We start from the raw sequence: 17,738 nt of genomic DNA on the forward strand, positions 1-17,738 counted from the left end.
CTATTAAAAGTCTTCTTGTAAGAAAACTGAATGCTTTTTCATTGTTCTAAGATCCAAGGGTTTGGGTCTGTGGTCACCTATGCAAATTGGTGAGGATTTTTAGCAAACCTTTCCCAGGAAGTGGAGTGCAAGGGTTGGGAGGATTTTGGGGGGAAAGACGTTTCCAACCTAGGTTTTTTCAGAAACCCAGATAAAGTCTGGTGGTGGCAGTGGAAGTCCAAGGGTAAAATAGTGTGTACCTTGGGGAAGTTTTAACCTAAGCTGGTAAAGATAAGCTTAGGAGGTTTTCATGCAGGTCTCCACATCTGTACCCTACAGTTCAGAGTGGGGAAGGAACCTTGACCGGGGCCACTGGGTGACTGAGGTGCTAAAGGAGCATTCAAGGAAGATGAGGCCATTGCAGAGTGGCTAAATGAATTCTTTGCATTTGTCAAGGTTCCTCCCCCACTCTGAACTCTAGGGTACAGATGTGGAGACCTGCATGAAAACCTCCTAAGCTTATCTTTACCAGCTTAGGTTAAAACTTCTCCAAGGTACAAATTAATTTTTCCCTTTCCCCTTGGATTTGCACTGCCACCACCAAATTTTATGTGGGTTTACTGGGAAACGTAGTTTGGACACGTCTTTCCCCCCAAAATCCTCCCAACTACTTGGATCTTAGAACAATGAAAAAGCATTCAGTTTCCTTACAAGAAGACTTTTCATACAAGTAAAAAGAAAAGAATCACCTCTGTAAAATCAGGATGGTAGATACCTTATAGGGTAATTAGATTCAAAACATAGAGAATCCCTCTAGGCCAAACCTTAAGTTGCAAAAAAGACACACAGACAGGAATAGTCATTCTATTCAGCACAGCCATTTCTCAGCCATTTCAAGAAATCATAATCTAACACATACCTAGCTAGATTACGTACTAAGTTCTAAGACTCCATTCCTGTTCTGTCCCTGGCAAAATCATCATACAGAAAGACACAGACCCTTTGTTTTTCTCCCTCCTCCAAGCTTTTGAAAGTATCTTGTCTCCTCATTGGTCATTTTGGTCAGGTGCCAGCGAGGTTACCTTTAGCTTCTTAACCCTTTACAGGTGAGAGGATTCTTCTTCTGGTGTTAAAGGGGTTTACCCTTCCCTTTATATTTATGACAGCCCCACTCATTGTTTGACAGGCTTCCTGCTTCTGATGTACTATAAAAAATTGTTCCTAATTTTTATGACTTTTCCTAGTTTCCCTTCACATCTTTTGAACTACTTGCGCAGTATTGCCAAGCCCAATTCAAAACTATGAGCCACACCCCAGAAAATCATCACATGGTTCAAAATAATGAGATTTAGAACTATACTTATGAGAGCCCTGTTATGCCACAGACCTCCGGACATAACAGTGACTACCTCGCAGAGCCATTTGGTACCTGAGACACAACTCAGTCTCTCCCCTTCTTCAGCCAAGAGACATGCAAACACTGGGTAAGCAAGGCTATGTACATTCTGAATAGAAAGAGGCATGACCCAAATCCAGCTACAACTCTCTGTTGGAACCAAACAACCCCATCCCCCTGATCCAGCTACCCCCAAACTGGGTGATAATGGAAATTTGGATGCAGAGTGTGAGGTCTATCACCAGCACTAGAGCAGCTCTCACTGATCATGGAGCAGGTGGGTGTCAGGAACAAAGTGAGGGGCAGCCCAGCAGGGCTCTGTTTGCCCAGGCAACACTCTCCACATCCTTCACTCTCTGAAACCACGTCCTGATTCTCCCTCTTACTGCCGAGCTGCAGGAGGGGCCCAGAACTCCCTCATCAAAAGGCGCTGTGCTAATGACAGGCCTCATCACCACGGGGTGTTGGGAAGAGTTCAGGTTCTCCACCCAATACTCCAAATCGTCCTTAAGAGGCATAGAGCTGAAATCTCTCTAAAGCTCTTAGCTCCAGCCCCAATTATCGTAGCATCCGAGCGCCTGTCAATCTGTGACATATTTATCAGTACAACACCCCGTGCGGCAGGGCAGAGCTACGAACACCACTGGGCAGATCCCAAAGCCAGAAGGCACCACTGCTATCTCGTAGTCTGACCGCCTTTACAGCACATGGCAGAGACCTGCACCAAAATAAGTCCTTGAGCAGAGCTGTTAGAACTACATCCTGACTTGATGTAACAATTGTCAGTGATGGCAAATCTACTACGGCCTTGGTAAATTCATCCAATGCTTAATTACCCTCATTATTAGAAAATATTACACCTTAGTTCCGGTCTGAATGTGTCTAGCTTCGACTTCCAGCCACTGGATCCTGTTATAACTTTCTCTGGTAGATTGAAGAGCCCATTGTTAAATGTTTGGTCCACATGCAGGCACTTACAGACCGTGATTAAATCACCCCTTTACCTTCTTTTCCTTATGCTAAATACATTGAGCTCCTTCAGTCTATCACTCTAAGCCCTTGTCTAAACTTGGAGTTGAGGTTGAATTTAGCAGTGTTAAATCGATTTAACCCTGCACCTGTCCACACAAAAAAGACCTTTTTTTCCACTAAAAAGGCTCTTAAAATCGATTTCCTTACTCCACCCCTGACAAGAGAATTAGCGCTGAAATCTGCCTTCCTGGGTCAAATTTGGGGTATTGTGGATGCAATTAGACGGCATTGGCCTCCAGGAGCTATCCCAGAGTGCTTCATTGTGACCGCTCTGGACAGTACTCTCAACTCAGATGCACTGGCCAGGTAGACAGGAAAAGGCCTGCAAACTTTTGAATTTCAATTTCCTGTTTGGCCAGCATGGCAAGCTGCATGTGAGTACAGAGCTCATCAGCAGAGGTGACCATGCAGAGCTCATCAGCAGAGGTGACCATGATAGAGTCCCAGAATCACAAAAGAGCTCCAGCATGGACCGAACGGGAGGTACGGGATCTGATTGCTGAATGGGGAGAGGAATCCGTGCTATCAGAACTCCGTTCCAGTTTTCGAAATGCCAAAACATTTGTCAAAATCTCCCAGGGCATGAAGGACAGAGAACATAACAGGGACCCGAAGCAGCACCGCATGAAACTTAAGGAGCTGAGGCAAGCCTACCAGAAAACCAGAGAGGCAAATGGCCGCTCCGGGTCAGAGCCCCAAACATGCCGCTTCTATGATGAGCTGCATGCCATTTTAGGGGTTTCAGCCATCACTACCCCAGCCATGTTGTTTGACTCCTTCAATGGAGATGGAGGCAACACGGAATCAGGTTTTGGGGACAAAGAAGATGATGATGATGAAGTTGTAGATCGCTCACAGCATGCAAGTGGAGAAACCGGTTTTCCCAACAGCCAGGAACTGTTGTTCATCCTGGACCTGGAGCCAGTAGCCCCAGAACCCACCCAAGGCTGCCTCCCAGACCCGCCAGGCACAGAAGGGACCTCTGGTGAGTGTACCTTTTAAACTACTATGCATGGTTTAAAAACAAGCATGTTTAATGATTGATTTGCCCTGGCCTTTGCGGCTCTCCTGGACGTACTCCCAAAGCCTTTGCAAAAGGTTTCTGGGGAGGGCAGCCTTATTCCGTCCACCATCGTAGGACACTTTACCACACCAGGCCAGTAGCACCTACTCGGGAATCATTGTAGAACAAAGCATTGCAGGGTATGTTTGCTGGCATTCAAACAACATCCGTTCTTTATCTCTCTGTGTTATTCTCTGGAGAGTGATATCATTCACGGTCACCTGGTTGAAATAAGGTGCTTTTCTTAAGGGGAAATTCAGAGGTGCCCATTCCCGCTGGGCTCTTTGCCTGTGGCCGAACACAAATGTTCCGCGCTGTTTGCCACGGGGAGGGGGGCAGGGGAAGCGGCTAGCCACGCACTGGTGGGAGGCAAAATGCGACCTTGGAACGGAAGCACATGTGCTGTGCATGTAATGTTCACAGCAAGGTTTACCCTGAAAGAGTGTACCCCTTGTTCTATAAAATGTGTCTTTTTAAATACCACTGTCCCTTTTTTTTTCTCCACCAGCTGCATGTGTTTCAAGGACCACAGGATCTTCTCCTTCCCAGAGGCTAGTGAAGAGTAGAAGGCGAAAAAAACACACTCGTGATGAAATGTTCTCTGAGCTCATGCTGTCCTCCCACACTGACAGAGCACAGACGAATGCGTGGAGGCAGACGATGTCAGAGTGCAGGAAAGCACAATATGACCAGGAGGAGAGATGGCGGGCTGAAGAGAGGGCTGAAGCTGAAAGGTGGTGGCAGCGTGATGAGCGGAGGCAGGATTCAATGCTGAGGCTGCTGGAGAATCAAACTAATATGCGCCAGTGTGTGGTTGAGCTGCAGGAAAGGCAGCAGGAGCACAGACCGCCACTACAGCCCCTGTGTAACCAACCGCCCTCCTCCCTAAGTTCCATAGCCTCCTCACCCAGATGCCCAGGAATGCCACTCCACCCCAGAGGATTGCCCAAGCAACAGAAGCCTGGCATTCAATAAGTTTTAAAGTTTTATACTTTTAAAGTGCTGTGTGGCCTTGTCCTTCCCTCCTCCACCACCCCTCCCGGTGCTTCTCTCCTCCACCACCCCTCCCGGGCTACCTTGGCAGTTATCCCCCTATTTATGTGATGAATTAATAAAGAATCCATGAATGTGAAGCAACAATGACTTTATTGCCCTGCAAGCGGTGATCAAAGGAAGGAGGGGAGGGTAGTTAGCTTACAGGGAAGTAGAGTGAACCAAGGGACGGGGGATTCATCAAGGAGAAACAAACAGAACTTTCACACCGCAGCCTGAACAGTCATGAAACTGGTTTTTAAAGCTTCTCTGATGCGCACCATGCCCTCCTGTGCTCTTCGAACCGCCCTGGAGTCTGGCTGAGTGTAACCAGCAGCCAGGCGATTTGCCTCAACCTCCCACTCCACCATAAATGTCTCCCCCTTACTCTCACAGATATTGTGGAGCATACAGCAAGCAGTAATAACAGTGGGAATATTGGTTTTGCTGAGGTCTAAGCTAGTCAGTAAACTGCGCCAACGCACTTTTAAATGTACAAATGCACATTCTACCACCATTTTGCACTTGCTCAGCCTGTAGTTGAACAGCTCCTGACTACTGTCCAGGCTGCCTGTGTACGGCTTCATGAGCCAGGGCATTAAGGGATAGGCTGGGTCCCCAAGGATAACTATAGGCATTTCAACATCCCCAATGGTTATCTTCTGGTCTGGGAAGAAAGTTCCTTCCTGCAGCTTTTGAAACAGACCAGAGTTCCTGAAGATGCGAGCGTCATGTACCTTTCCCGGCCATTCATGCTGATGTTGGTGAAACGTCCCTTGAGATCCACCAGAACTTACAGCACCATTGAAAAGTACCCCTTGTGGTTCATGTACTCACCGGCTTGGTGCTCTGGTGCCAAGATAGGGATATGGGTTCCGTCTATTGCCCCACCACAGTTAGGAGAATTCCATTGCAGCAAAGCCATCCACTATGACCTGCACATTTGCCACGGTCACTACCCTTGATATCAGCAGATCTTTGGTTGCGTTGGCTACTTACATCACAGCAGCCCCCACAGTAGATTTGCCCACTCCAAATCGATTCCCGACTGACCGGTAGCTGTCTGGCGTTGCAAGCTTCCACAGGGCTATTGCCACTCGCTTCTCAACTGTGAGGGCTGCTCTCATCTTGGTATTCATGTGCTTCAGGGTAGGGGAAATCAAGTCACAAAGTTCCATGGAAGTGGCCTTACGCATGCAAAAGTTTCACAGCCACTGGGAATCGTCCCAGACCTGCAACACTATGCGGTCCCACCAGTCTGTGCTTGTTTCCTGGGCCTAGAATCGGCGTTCCATGGCATGAACCTGCCCCATTAGCACCATGATGACTGCATTACGAGGGCCCATGCTTTGAGGGAAGTCTGTGTCTATGTCCTTATCGCTCTCGTCACCACGCTGACATCGCCTACTCACCCGGTTTGCCAGGTTCTGGTGCTGCATATACTGCTGGATAATGCACGTGGTGTTTAATGTGCTCCTAATTGCCAAAGTGATCTGAGCGGGCTCCCTGCTTGCCGTGGTATGGCGTTTGCACAGGTAACTCAGGAAAAAGGCGCAAAACGATCGTCTGCCATTGCTTTCACAGAGGGAGGGAGGGAGGGCCTGATGACATGTACCCAGAACCACCCGCGACAATGTTTTTTGCCCCATCAGGCATTGGGATCTCAACCCAGAATTCCAATGGGCAGGGGAGTCTGCGGGAACTGTGGGATAGTTACCCACAGTGCAACACTCCAGAAGTCGATGCTAGCCTTGGTACTGTGGAAGCACTCCGCCGAGTTAATGCACTTAATACACTTAGAGCATTTTGTGTGGGGACACACTCAATCAAGTATATAAAAATGATTTCTAAAAAACGACTTCTACAAATTCAACCTAATTTCAAGGTGTAGACAGAAGGCTGGTTTTCTAATCCTTTAATCATTCTCATGGCTCGTCTCTGAACTGTCTTCAATTTATCAACGTCTTTCTTGAACTGTAGACAAAAGAACTGGACACAATTTTACAGTAGTGGTTGCAACAGTGCCAAATATAGAGGAAAAATAACCTTTGCTCAAACTAGAGATTCTCTTGCTTGTACATCCTGGATTGCACTAGCTTTTCCTTTCTTAGTGTAACACTAGGAGCTCATGTTCAGCTGATTAAAGACTCTGACCCCCCCAAGTCTTTTTCAGGATCACTGCTTCCCAGTTATGCAACCCCCATCTAATAGGGATGGCTAGCATCCCTTGTTCCTAGATCTACAACTTTACATTGAGCCGGATTAAAACACATATTGCAGAGGATAGATGGACTAAGTGAGTTGCCCAAGGTCACAGAAGAAGTCTTTGGAAGATCATGGAACTGAAGCCACTTCTTAGGAGCCCCAGGTTCTCATTTTAACTCTGAACCATCCTTCCTCTCTGGCCAAGTGACTGAGTGGGGGCAGCTGGCAGCTCAGCATGCTGCGATTACCAGAAACTCATGCAATTACACTCCTGTGACAACACTAAACAGGAACCCAAGAACAATTCCTTTTCCAGACAATAAGGCTGAGTCATGCTTTCTCCTGAATCTCCTGAGGGACAGATCCATCGGCCAGGGCACAGAGCAGGGTCATAGTGGACAAGCAATTCCACAGGAGATCCCAGTGTGACTCAGAATGGCCTAATGTGATCCATAGGGACATGAGACAGGAAGGGACCTCCTGGGTCAATGAGCCCAGTCCCCTTTTATGGCAGGCGACGCTGCCATATCACCCAGTGCATAAACCTGTCAAGCTCTATTTTCAAACGTTGTTTCCCCCCATTTCTGTTGGGCAGCTGTTCCAGAACCTCCCTACTCTAATGCTCAGAAACCAACTTCTCATTTCCAGCCTCAGTTTGCTCTTGGCCAGTTTCTCCTCATTTGTTCTTGTGCCAATGCTGTCCTTTAGCTTCAGGAGCTTGGCTCCCTCTCTGGGTGTTTCCCCCTTCCCTGACCTGATGTATTTATAGAGCAATCTGATCCCCGTGCAGCCTGCATTGTCTTATGCTGAACCAGCCAAATTCTTCCACTCTCCTCCAAAAGCCGGGCCCTCCATTGCCCTGACCATCCTTAGAGCCCCTCTTTGCACCTCTTCCAGTCTGAATTCTTTTTTCTGTAATATGCGTGACCAGAATTTTACATAGTTTGCCAGAGGAAGTCTGACCAGTGTCTGTTATAAGGATCTTAATACTTCCCTATCTCGCCTCACACTTTCTAGGATCTCATTTGCTTTGTTCACTCCTGCAGCACACTGGTGGCCCACAGTCATCCTGGGACTGACTAATACATCCTCCTCGGTCACTTCCAACTTACCCTTGGCTGTATAAACTGGCATGTAGTGAGTCGAACTCGGGAAGATTCAGAACTGACTTGATAATAGTGTGCAAGCCCTTTTACAGGAATGAAATACCAGGTACTAAAGTGCTCTTTAACCTTGCCAGGAAATGTATAACAAGGACCAATGGCTGGAAACTGAAGCCAGAGAAATTAAATTTGGAAATGAGGCACACGTATTTTTGACTGTGTTGGTCATTAACCAGAGGAACAAACTCTCAAAGGACGTTGTGGATTCTTCTGATATCTCCAAACCAATATTACATGCCTTCCTAAAAGATACGCTTTAGAGGAACAGAAGTGATATTTTAGTCAGATACAAGTCATTGGGCTCATATGGGGGTAAACTGGGAGAAAGTGTCCAGGAGGTCAGACTCGATAATCTAATGGTCACTTCTTTCCTCAACTTCTATAAATCTTTCATTTATTGTCTTGAGTGAATTTCTATTTTGGATGCAACTGAAGAAAGTTGCTATTCTGAATGCTTAAAACCACTCAACAAGAATATATGCTGGCCTAGAAGACTCAAGACTGCCACAGTGAAACCAGGATATATGGTCTCTTTACCCTGTAAACCAGATCCTTTCCTGTCATGAGAGGAATCTCACAATTTAATCATGACGGGTGTGGAGAAAGTACACAGGGAAGTGTTATTTACTCCTTCTCATAACACAAGAACTAGGGTCACCAAATGAAACAAATAAGCAGCAGGTTTAAAACAACAAAAGGAAGTCTCTCTTCACACAACGCACAGCCACCCTATGGAACTCCTCGCCAGAGGATTTAGTGAAGGCCAGGATTATAACAGGGATCAAAAAAGAACTAGATAAATTAGTGGAGGAGAGGTCCTTCAATGCCTATTAGCCAGGATGGGCATGGATGGTATTTCTTGCTTATGTTTCCCAGAGGCTGGCAATGGACGACAGGAGAAGGATCACTTGATGATTCCCTGTTCTGTTCATTCCCTCTGGGGCACCTGGCATTGGCCACTATTGGAAGACAGGATACTGGGTTAGATGGAACATTTGTCTGACCCACTATGGCTGTTCTTGGATTCTGATGTTTTTAGTTGTCCCACTCTTTGAGCTGGAACAACATCCCATCAATGATAAAAGCTTATCACCCAGCAGCACTGAATGGACACTTGACACTCTTACTTGTGACCAGAGCTATACAGTCACCCCCAGACTCCTTGAAATGAGGAGCTTTCGTAGCAAACAGAACTGGCCCAACTTACATTCTTTTGGGACGACAAGAAGCTCTTGGGACCCAGCCTAGTTTCCCTGTGGCTCTTAGAGCATCGTCCCATCTGTCTTTCCTTTTTGGGTGGAAACAACCTTTGCTGAAACCTGTATGAGCCTGGGCGCAGCAACCATAGTGCTCAATCTCGTCTGTGTTACAGGGCCTAGGTGTGAAGCTGACCTTTGCCCTCAGACTGCTTTCTCTCAACCAGACAATCAAAGAGCAGGCCCCCGAGGCCATAGATCCATAGTTTGGCAGTGAGACCCATTTAGCCTCAATGGCTTACAATCACTGGTTCTGTGACTGTGCTGAACCTCCCTACGACACTCCAACATTTCCCTCAGAAATCCACTACTTAACCTTCACTGTCGCCCCCACATCTGCCACAGACACTAAGGGGCTGGAGTCATGGGGCTTCCCAGAAGCCAGCTGTCACAGGAGGTTGTGGTAAGAGGCCTTTTATAGACGAATATCAGAGGTGTTGCTCTGTGGAAACCTGACACAGCCCTGATCTTAGGGTCTCAGAGTATCGAACTGCATTGAATGTATTTATCCTCCCACCACCGCTGTGAGGCAGGGCAAGGCTATTATCCACCTGTGCAGAGATATCCAATGGCTTGTCCACAGTCATGCATGGCCTGGGAATCAAACCCAGCTATCTGGAGTTGTAGAGCCATGCCCAGACAACAGAACCAGCCTTCCAGACACCTGAGCAGTGACAGGCCTGGTTGCATTCTCTGAAGCACCAGCAGACCTCCCCCCTGCGCTGTATAGAGTGGGGATGGCCATGGGCCAGTTACAGGGCTTTAATTCACTGGCCTGTTTTCTCCTTCCCTCAGCAGAGTTTAGAACAGCCTGCGGGCTAGGATGACATCTGCCCATTGGAAACGACTTCCAAGAGCACAGCCCACTTTGGCCAAGTCCCTGCGGATGGAGCCACCCCAGAGTGAGGTGGCCCTGCAGGAACCCTGCCCATCCCTCTATGGTCCTTGCAATCACTTACTGTCAGCCTCGGATATTTAAAACAAGAGCCCCCTTTGTGGGGTTGCATTTCTTTAGTCTTCTCCAAAACACAACATCTCTTACCCTCCAGCCCCAGCCTTCTCCTGCACTCAGGATCACCCCCACGGTCCTGATTACTACAGTCAGCGTTGGTTCAGATCCTACTCCCCTTTTTCCCCTGAAACCCTGTCCTCTGCCTCATATCTTCTCATGAAGCCCAGCCTCTTGCTCCTCCACTTTCCCCAAGGCTCTCCCTCTGAGCCAGACCAGAGTCGGGCCATTGAAAGAGCTGCTCTGGGAGTAAAGGTTGCTGTGGGGAGCCCAAGACTCTCCACATTCCCTGACTTGTACATCCTGGGGGATAAAATGTAGAGGGTGTAGTGCACCTCACCGCGGCTCTGGCTCCCTGTGCAACTCTTAGCAAGGCCTGACTCTGGCTAAGGGGGCAGAGTCTCGGGTAAAGGGGAATAGGAGAGGTGTGGTCTTTGGAGAAGAGATGGGCCAGAGGAAAGGGCTTCATGGGCAGAGGATAAAGGATGGAATTCGTGGCCATGCCCATCGCTCCTGTTTTTCCTCCCCCATGTCACCAGCACTGGAGCCAGGTGATGAACTGACCCTTCACTTGACAAATGCCCTGACTATCCTCTCACGCAGGTGTTTGCTTTTCACACTGTACACAACTGGGTTCATCAGGGGCGGGACCAGCAGGTAAATGTAGCCCAGGATAATCTGAAGCAAGTGAGTAGAGCTATTTCCAAATCTGTGTATCAAAGACAGGCCAATGTCTGATATGTAGAAGAGCACGACAGCGCAGAGATGGGAGACACAGGTGTTCAGGGCCCTGAGGCACTCTCTGTGGGATGCGATACTCAGCACTGTTTTGAGGATCATCACATAAGAGAGGAAGATGAGGAACGAGTCCAACCCAACCGTGATGACTTTAACAAACAAGCCATAGATGCTGTTCACTGAGGTGTCTGAACAAGCCGCCTTCATGATGTCCGGGTGCAGGCAGTAGGAATGGGAGAGGACATTGTCTCGACAGTACTGGAACCGTTTCAGGAGAATGGGGAGTGGGAGTATTAGGGCCACCGATCTCACCACAGCCACCAGGCCCATCTTGGATATTCTCGGTGGAGTTAAGATGGAGGTATATCTCAGTGGGTTACAAATTGCGATGAAGCGGTCAAAGGCCATCAACAAGAAGACAAAGGACTCAATTTTTGAAAGCGAGTGGATGAAGAACATCTGGGCAAAACAGGCCTCGAGGCTGATTCTCCTAGAGTTAAACAAGTATATGCCCAGTATCGTCGGTATGGTGGTTATGGATAAGGCAAGGTCTGTGACGGCCAACATGGAAAGGAAAATGTACATGGGCTCATGGAGGCTTGGATCTGTTTTTATAATGAATAGAATGACTGAATTTCCTACGATTGAAAGAACATACATGAAGCAGAAGGGGATAGAGATCCAGAGGTGGATGTCTTCCAGCCCAGGTATCCTGGTGAGAAGGAACATTACAGAGTTGAATTTAGTGTCATTGACAGCTGACATAATGTACTGGGCAGGTCTGGGGAGTTTTGAACTTTTCTTCCTGAAAAAGAAATAGAAGAGGAAACTAGGTGATAGTTAGCGAGAAATCTTTCTGCTCTCAGTGCAAATCAAGAGATTCTCAGGACCTCCAGGGAAAATCAGCAAAAACATTGTCTTGGATTTATACCCTCAATACAAAGATAGACTGTAGGTCTGATCAGTCCAGCAGTGCCTGTCTAGTCAAGTCTCCACTAGGCGTTACGAGATGCTGCAAAGGAAGGTGGAAGAAGCCCTGCAATAGGGAACTAAGAGATACTCTGATCCCAGGGAAAGTTTCTCCCTGACACCCACTAGTTAGACACATTTTGTCATGTAAGTCAGGAAGGTTTAGAATACTTACATCTGTAGTCTGCAAGGTCTTGGAGAAAATTTTGAAGGAGAAGGTAGTTAAGCACTTTGAAGTCAATGGTAAATGGGACAAAATACAACATGGTTTTACAAAAGGTAGATAGTGCCAAACCAACCTGATCTCCTTCTTTGAGAAAGTAACACATTTTTTAGACAAAGGAAATGCAGTGGATCTAATTTACCTAGATTTCAGTAAGGTGTTTGATACTGTGCCACATAGGGAATTATTAGTTAAATTGGATAAGATGGGGATCAATAGGAAAATTGAAAGGTGGATAAGGAATTGGTTAAAGAGGAGACTACAATGGGTCCTACTGAAAGGTGAACTGTCAGGCTGGAGGGAGGTTACCGGTGGAGTTCCTCAAGGATAGGTTTTGGGACCATTCTTATTTAATCTCTTTATTACTGACCTTGGCACAAAAAGTGGGAGTGTGCCAATAAAGTTTGCGGATGACAGAAAGCTGGGAGGTATTGCCAATTTAGAGAAGGACTGGGATATCCCACAGGAGGATCTGGATGACCTTATAAACTGAAGTAATAGTAATAGGATGAAATTTAATAGTGAGAAGTGTAAGGTTTTTACCTTTAGGGATTTACATTTACATTTAGGGATTGTCAAGGTTCCTTCCCCACTCTGAACGCTAGAGAACAGATGTGGGGAACTGCATGAAAACCTCCTAAGCTTATCTTTACCAGCTTAGGTCAAAACTTCCCCAAGGTACAAAATATTCCACCCTTTGTCCTTGGATTGGCCGCTACCACCACCAAACTAATACTGGTTACTGGGGAAGAGCTGTTTGGAAATGTCTTTCCCCTCAAATACTTCCCAAAACCTTGCACCCCACTTCCTGGACAAGGTTTGGTAAAAAGCCTCACCAATTTGCCTAGGTGACTACAGACCCAAACCCTCGGATCTGAGAACAATGAAAAAGCATTCAGTTTTCTTAAAAAGAAGACTTTTAATAGAAATAGGAGTAAATAGAAGTAAAGAAATCCCCTCTTTAAAATCAGGATGGTAGATACCTTACAGGGTAATTAGATTCAAAACATAGAGAATCCATCTGGGCAAAACCTTAAGTTACAAAAAAGATACACAGACAGAAATAGTTATTCTATTCAGCACAATTCTTTTCTCAGCCATTTAAAGAAATCATAATCGAACACATACCTAGCTAATTTATTTGAGCATGAGCTTTCGTGAGCTTCAGCTCACTTCATCGGATGCATACCGTGGAAACTGCAGTAGACATTATATACACACAGAGATCATGAAACAATACCTCCTCCCACCCCACTGTCCTGCTGGTAATAGCTTATCTAAAGTGATCATCAAGTTGGGCCATTTCCAGCACAAATCCAGGTTTTCTCACCCTCCACCCCCCCCCCACACAAACTCACTCTCCTGCTGGTAATAGCCCATCCAAAGTGACAACTCTCTACACAATGTGCATGATAATCAAGGTGGCCCAAGTCCACGCAGTGTGCAGCGGCAGTCAAAAAAAGCAAACGAGCTGTTAGGAATCATTAAAAAAGGCATAGAGAATAAAACGGAGAATATCTTATTGCCCTTATATAAATCCCTGGTGCACCCACATCTTGAATACTGCGCATAGATATGGTCCCCTCATCTCAAAAAACATATACTGGCATTAGAAAAGGTTCAGAAAAGGGAAACTAAAATGATTTGGGGTTTGGAAAGGGTCCCATATGAGAAAAGATTAAAGAGGCTCGGACTTTTCAGCTTGGAAAAGAGGAGACTGTGGAGAAAGTGAAAAAGGAAAAGTTATTTATTTGTTCCTATAATATAAGAACTAGGAGCCACCAAATGAAATTAATGGGCAGCAGGTTTAAAACAAAGAAAAGGAAGTTCTTCTTCACTCAGTCAATCTGTGGAACTCCTTGCCTGAGGAGCTTGTGAAGGCTGGGACTATAACAGGGTTTAAAAGAGAACTGGATCCATTCATGGAGGTTAAGTCCATTAACGGCGATTAGCCACGATGGGTAAGGAATAGTGTCCCTAGCCTCTGTTTGTCAGAGGGTGGAGATGAATGGCAGGAGAGAGATCATTTGATCATTACCTGTTCGGTTCACTCCCTCTGGGGCAACTGGCATTGGCCACTGTTGGTAGACAGGATACTGGGCTGGATGGACCTTGGGTCTGACCTAGTATGGCCATTCCTATGTTCTTATGTAATTGGATTTCCTGATTACCCATTTAATCAGCCCTTCCCTCTTTGAAGCCTGCTACGTTCTTCGCCACATTGATATCTTGTGGCTGCGAGTTCCATAGCCTACTTGAGCACTATGTGATTTTACAATTCTGACTTTCATACAGACACTCTTTCTGGCCATGCACTTCTGAGTTGGTCTATTGTATTATGATGCACATGGCAAGTGCATGGCGAAGACGGTCATTTTATTTATCTGCCCTGCATTGAAACTATTTATAAACATGTTTCATTGCCTCACAGATATACTTTTTATTTTCTGCACTCCTGGGACTTCAAATTATTCCACTCTCTCTTTCCAGCACATGGGATAAATTCTTAGTGCCAGGTTCTTAATTCAATAATCGTGACTTCTACTGGGTAGCTCCAGATTTATATGTGTAAATTCAGTCAGAACCAGGCTATGTTAACTTTCCCTTACCTTATGCTCCCGGTGATAGCATCTGACCCCCAAGAATCCCCCCAAGGGAAGCTGAAGTGCTTTGCCTGGCCAATGTTAACTGAAGCCTGAGCATTCAATCTTCCTCACAGGACCTGCATCCTCTCCCCAGGCACGGGTCTATAGATACTTGGCAAGTTACAAGCTAACACAGGCAGTTACTTCAGCTGGGCGGGAGAGGAATTGGTGTCACAAACGGGTGAATATGCAAACACTACATTTGCACTAATACCCACTTGTGTGTGCAAATTACTTCAGGCATGTTCATGTAAGAGGTGATGGGTGCAAATTACTTACAACTAATAGAACACTCCCCTTTCCTGCACCTCAGCTCTGTAACATTACTGAAACAAAGACCAGCGGTTCTGTTCTCTCAAAACTTTATGGAAAGACTTCCAAAGACTTCCAGCGGTATTTGTGAGGAATTATGTTCATGATCAACAGCTTCTGGTCAGCTACCAGGAGATATGATCATACAGCTGTTCACTGCACAAGAGTTATTAGCACAAACCATTGCAAAAAGTATGGAAGAACTTCTGAAATACTTTTTAAAGTAAAAGCCATTAAGCAGTAAAGTTTCCACTGCTCCTCATGAAAGTTTGGTTTGCAATATTTTATTACAATGAGAAGTTTTGGCAGAACATTCACACATCTGTTGTTTAGCACACACCTGTCAACCCATTCCTTCCCCTCTGATCTTCTTTCAGAGATGATTTCTCAGCTTACAGTGGGACTTAAAATGTAGGGTTTGTCATCTGGATTTCTTCAGAATCTGAAAAGATTGCAGTGTCTCAGCCCTCATTCAGTCCCTTGTCAGCAAACAGAAGCCGAGTAGCTCCTCTGTCCCTGGGTTAATAGCTGACTGGTTCTCCTCAGGTTCTCTTCTGTCAGTCTGTAGCCTGTATCCAGAGTGGTAACAAGCCTTGGAGTCAGGATAGAAAATATTCATTCCCTGAGCTCTGACTCACTCGTACATCGTAACCCCAGCACTGGTTATTCATCCACGGTGAGGGTTTGCAGGAAGTGGATTTGAAAGTCAAATGCATGAGTATTCATGGAAATGGAACTTCATTTCCCCATGAAAGTAGTCTATTGCTCTCTCTCTCTCGTTTGCACTTTGACTGTCTCCGTCCTGTATTCATAAACTATGTGGCATCTGGGAACAGCATTGTGACAGACATGGAGCTGAGCTGCCATAATGAATGTGTATGTTAAACCCAGTTCTTGGGATGTTTGCTGCAGAGCTATATTGAGTTAACATTTGTGATGTTTATATTATGGCTCTATTGGGTGAAACCAATATGGATCTTCCTAGTTTCATAGCAGGCTGCTGGAAAACAAGCAAGAAGGGAAGCAATAGCTCAAGAAAAGCCATCGCTCAGCCACCACCCCAGGGAGGACAAGAGACAACACAGAAGCTACAAGCTGGGAAGAGCCCGTTTCTGAGTTCCAGCCACATTCCACAGCTTGTTTTGCCAGTTCTGTCAGTCTGTCCAGAGGTGGGGCAGCTGTTGTGAGAATCTCTTCAGACTGACAGGCACAGACACTGCTGGGAAGTCTGAAGGCCCTCAGCCTGCCTGGGTCCCTGTCAGAGCAGAAGGGCTTGGGGTCTGAGATCTGTACAGATTGCTGTTTTAAAACTCTCTGATTCTCCCATGTTCCACTTTCTTCCTGCTGTTCGGATTCAACAGTATTTTGGTTCTTGAAGGCTGGCTGGTCTCTCATCTCACCACTGGTCACAGACTCCCAGAGGGGAGAACCACAGACACTCGGACCTGCTCGCCAAGCACAGTCGACCCGCAGTGTGTTGTAGCCCAGAGCCTAGTCTGAGGGTGGGAGAATCGTGGGATTCCACCCCATGAGAGGGAAGACTACAAGGCCTGACATCTGGCACTCAAAGACCAGAGAGGGGACAGAGATACTGGTAGCCCTGTAACTCTGAGGGGTAGCTACAGTGTAGAAACAATGGAGCCCTCAGCCAGTCAGGAAATGGAAATATGCCCTAACATTTTGTGGGTGAGGAATGAAATTTGGGCATAGGAGGAAGGATTTCCAGCAATTTGCCCAAAAAAGAGGTGACCCACCTCGACAGAGTACTCCATTTTCTATTCTTTCTTATTCTATTTCTACTCTATCTCTCTCTATTTAGTCTATCGATCTGCAATGCCTGCTACTATTAGTAGGCTATACTTGTTCTTCTTAAACTTTAAGTTTCAAAGGAAATAGGCGAAGCTTGGTTTCCCTAAGTTTTTATTCTTTGTTTATTAGGTTTTGATTTTAAGTTTAAGTTAGTCAAGTAAACCTTAAGTTCACTTCAATAGCTCGTAGCATTTGTGTCTTCTACGCACTGCATCCCTCAAGAATTCAGAAACCTGAACCGCAAGGCTGTTCCTGTGTCTCTTACCACCAGGTTATCAAGGAAGGCTGTGAGTATATTAAGCAAAGCTTTGTTGCATATAATACCATATTATCAAATGTATCTTTTGAATAGCAGTAATGCAACTGTAACTTTGAAACTCTGAGTATTTTACCATTGACTTACTATTATTGATTTTAAGAAAAAGTCTTTAAGGCTATATCTGTCTCAGCGTGAGCTTCCCGTGATACCCCGAGGGTCCTTTGTAAATTCTGTGGAGCCTGATTTGGGACAAGAACTTTTATCTTCTGATCAAACAGATTGGCAAGCCTAAAATCCATACTATTAATATTTGTAATTAATTAGTATTAATATTATTAATCAAATTAAATTAAATTACATTAAATTAAAATTGAGCAGACGTAGGGGAGGGGTTCCCAAGCTACCTAGCACTGCCTGCCCTTCAGCCTCCTCACTGAGTCACCCCGACAGCCCAGTTGAATTCTCTGCCATTGCACAGAACATCTGCCAATGGAAACAGCTTCCAGCCTCTCCCCTTCACTTCACATTTTAAAGAAAAAATGAAACCTGCCAACGTACCCAGTTTCTGCTCGGCGTGGAGCTGCCGACACCAGAGGTCTTCACCCAAAAGGACACGGAGTCATCGGAGAGGTGGCACAGGCGGCAGGC

General features: G+C 46.0%; 1 protein-coding gene across 1 annotated transcript; it reads right to left on the bottom strand.

The window, feature by feature from the left end:
• Positions 1-10,702: 10,702 nt before the first annotated feature.
• LOC311513700 (olfactory receptor 51G2-like) lies at positions 10,703-11,638 on the bottom strand (the record flags this gene model as incomplete). The annotated part of the gene is made up of 1 exon (XM_084615696.1): positions 10,703-11,638. The coding sequence occupies one exon, from the start codon at positions 11,636-11,638 to the stop codon at positions 10,703-10,705; it is 936 nt and encodes a 311-aa protein (XP_084471822.1).
• Between the last annotated feature and the right edge of the window lie 6,100 nt (positions 11,639-17,738).

This window comes from Lepidochelys olivacea (assembly GCF_965140295.1).
Source record: "Lepidochelys olivacea isolate rLepOli2 genome assembly, chromosome: 1".
NCBI lineage: Eukaryota > Metazoa > Chordata > Testudines > Cheloniidae > Lepidochelys > Lepidochelys olivacea.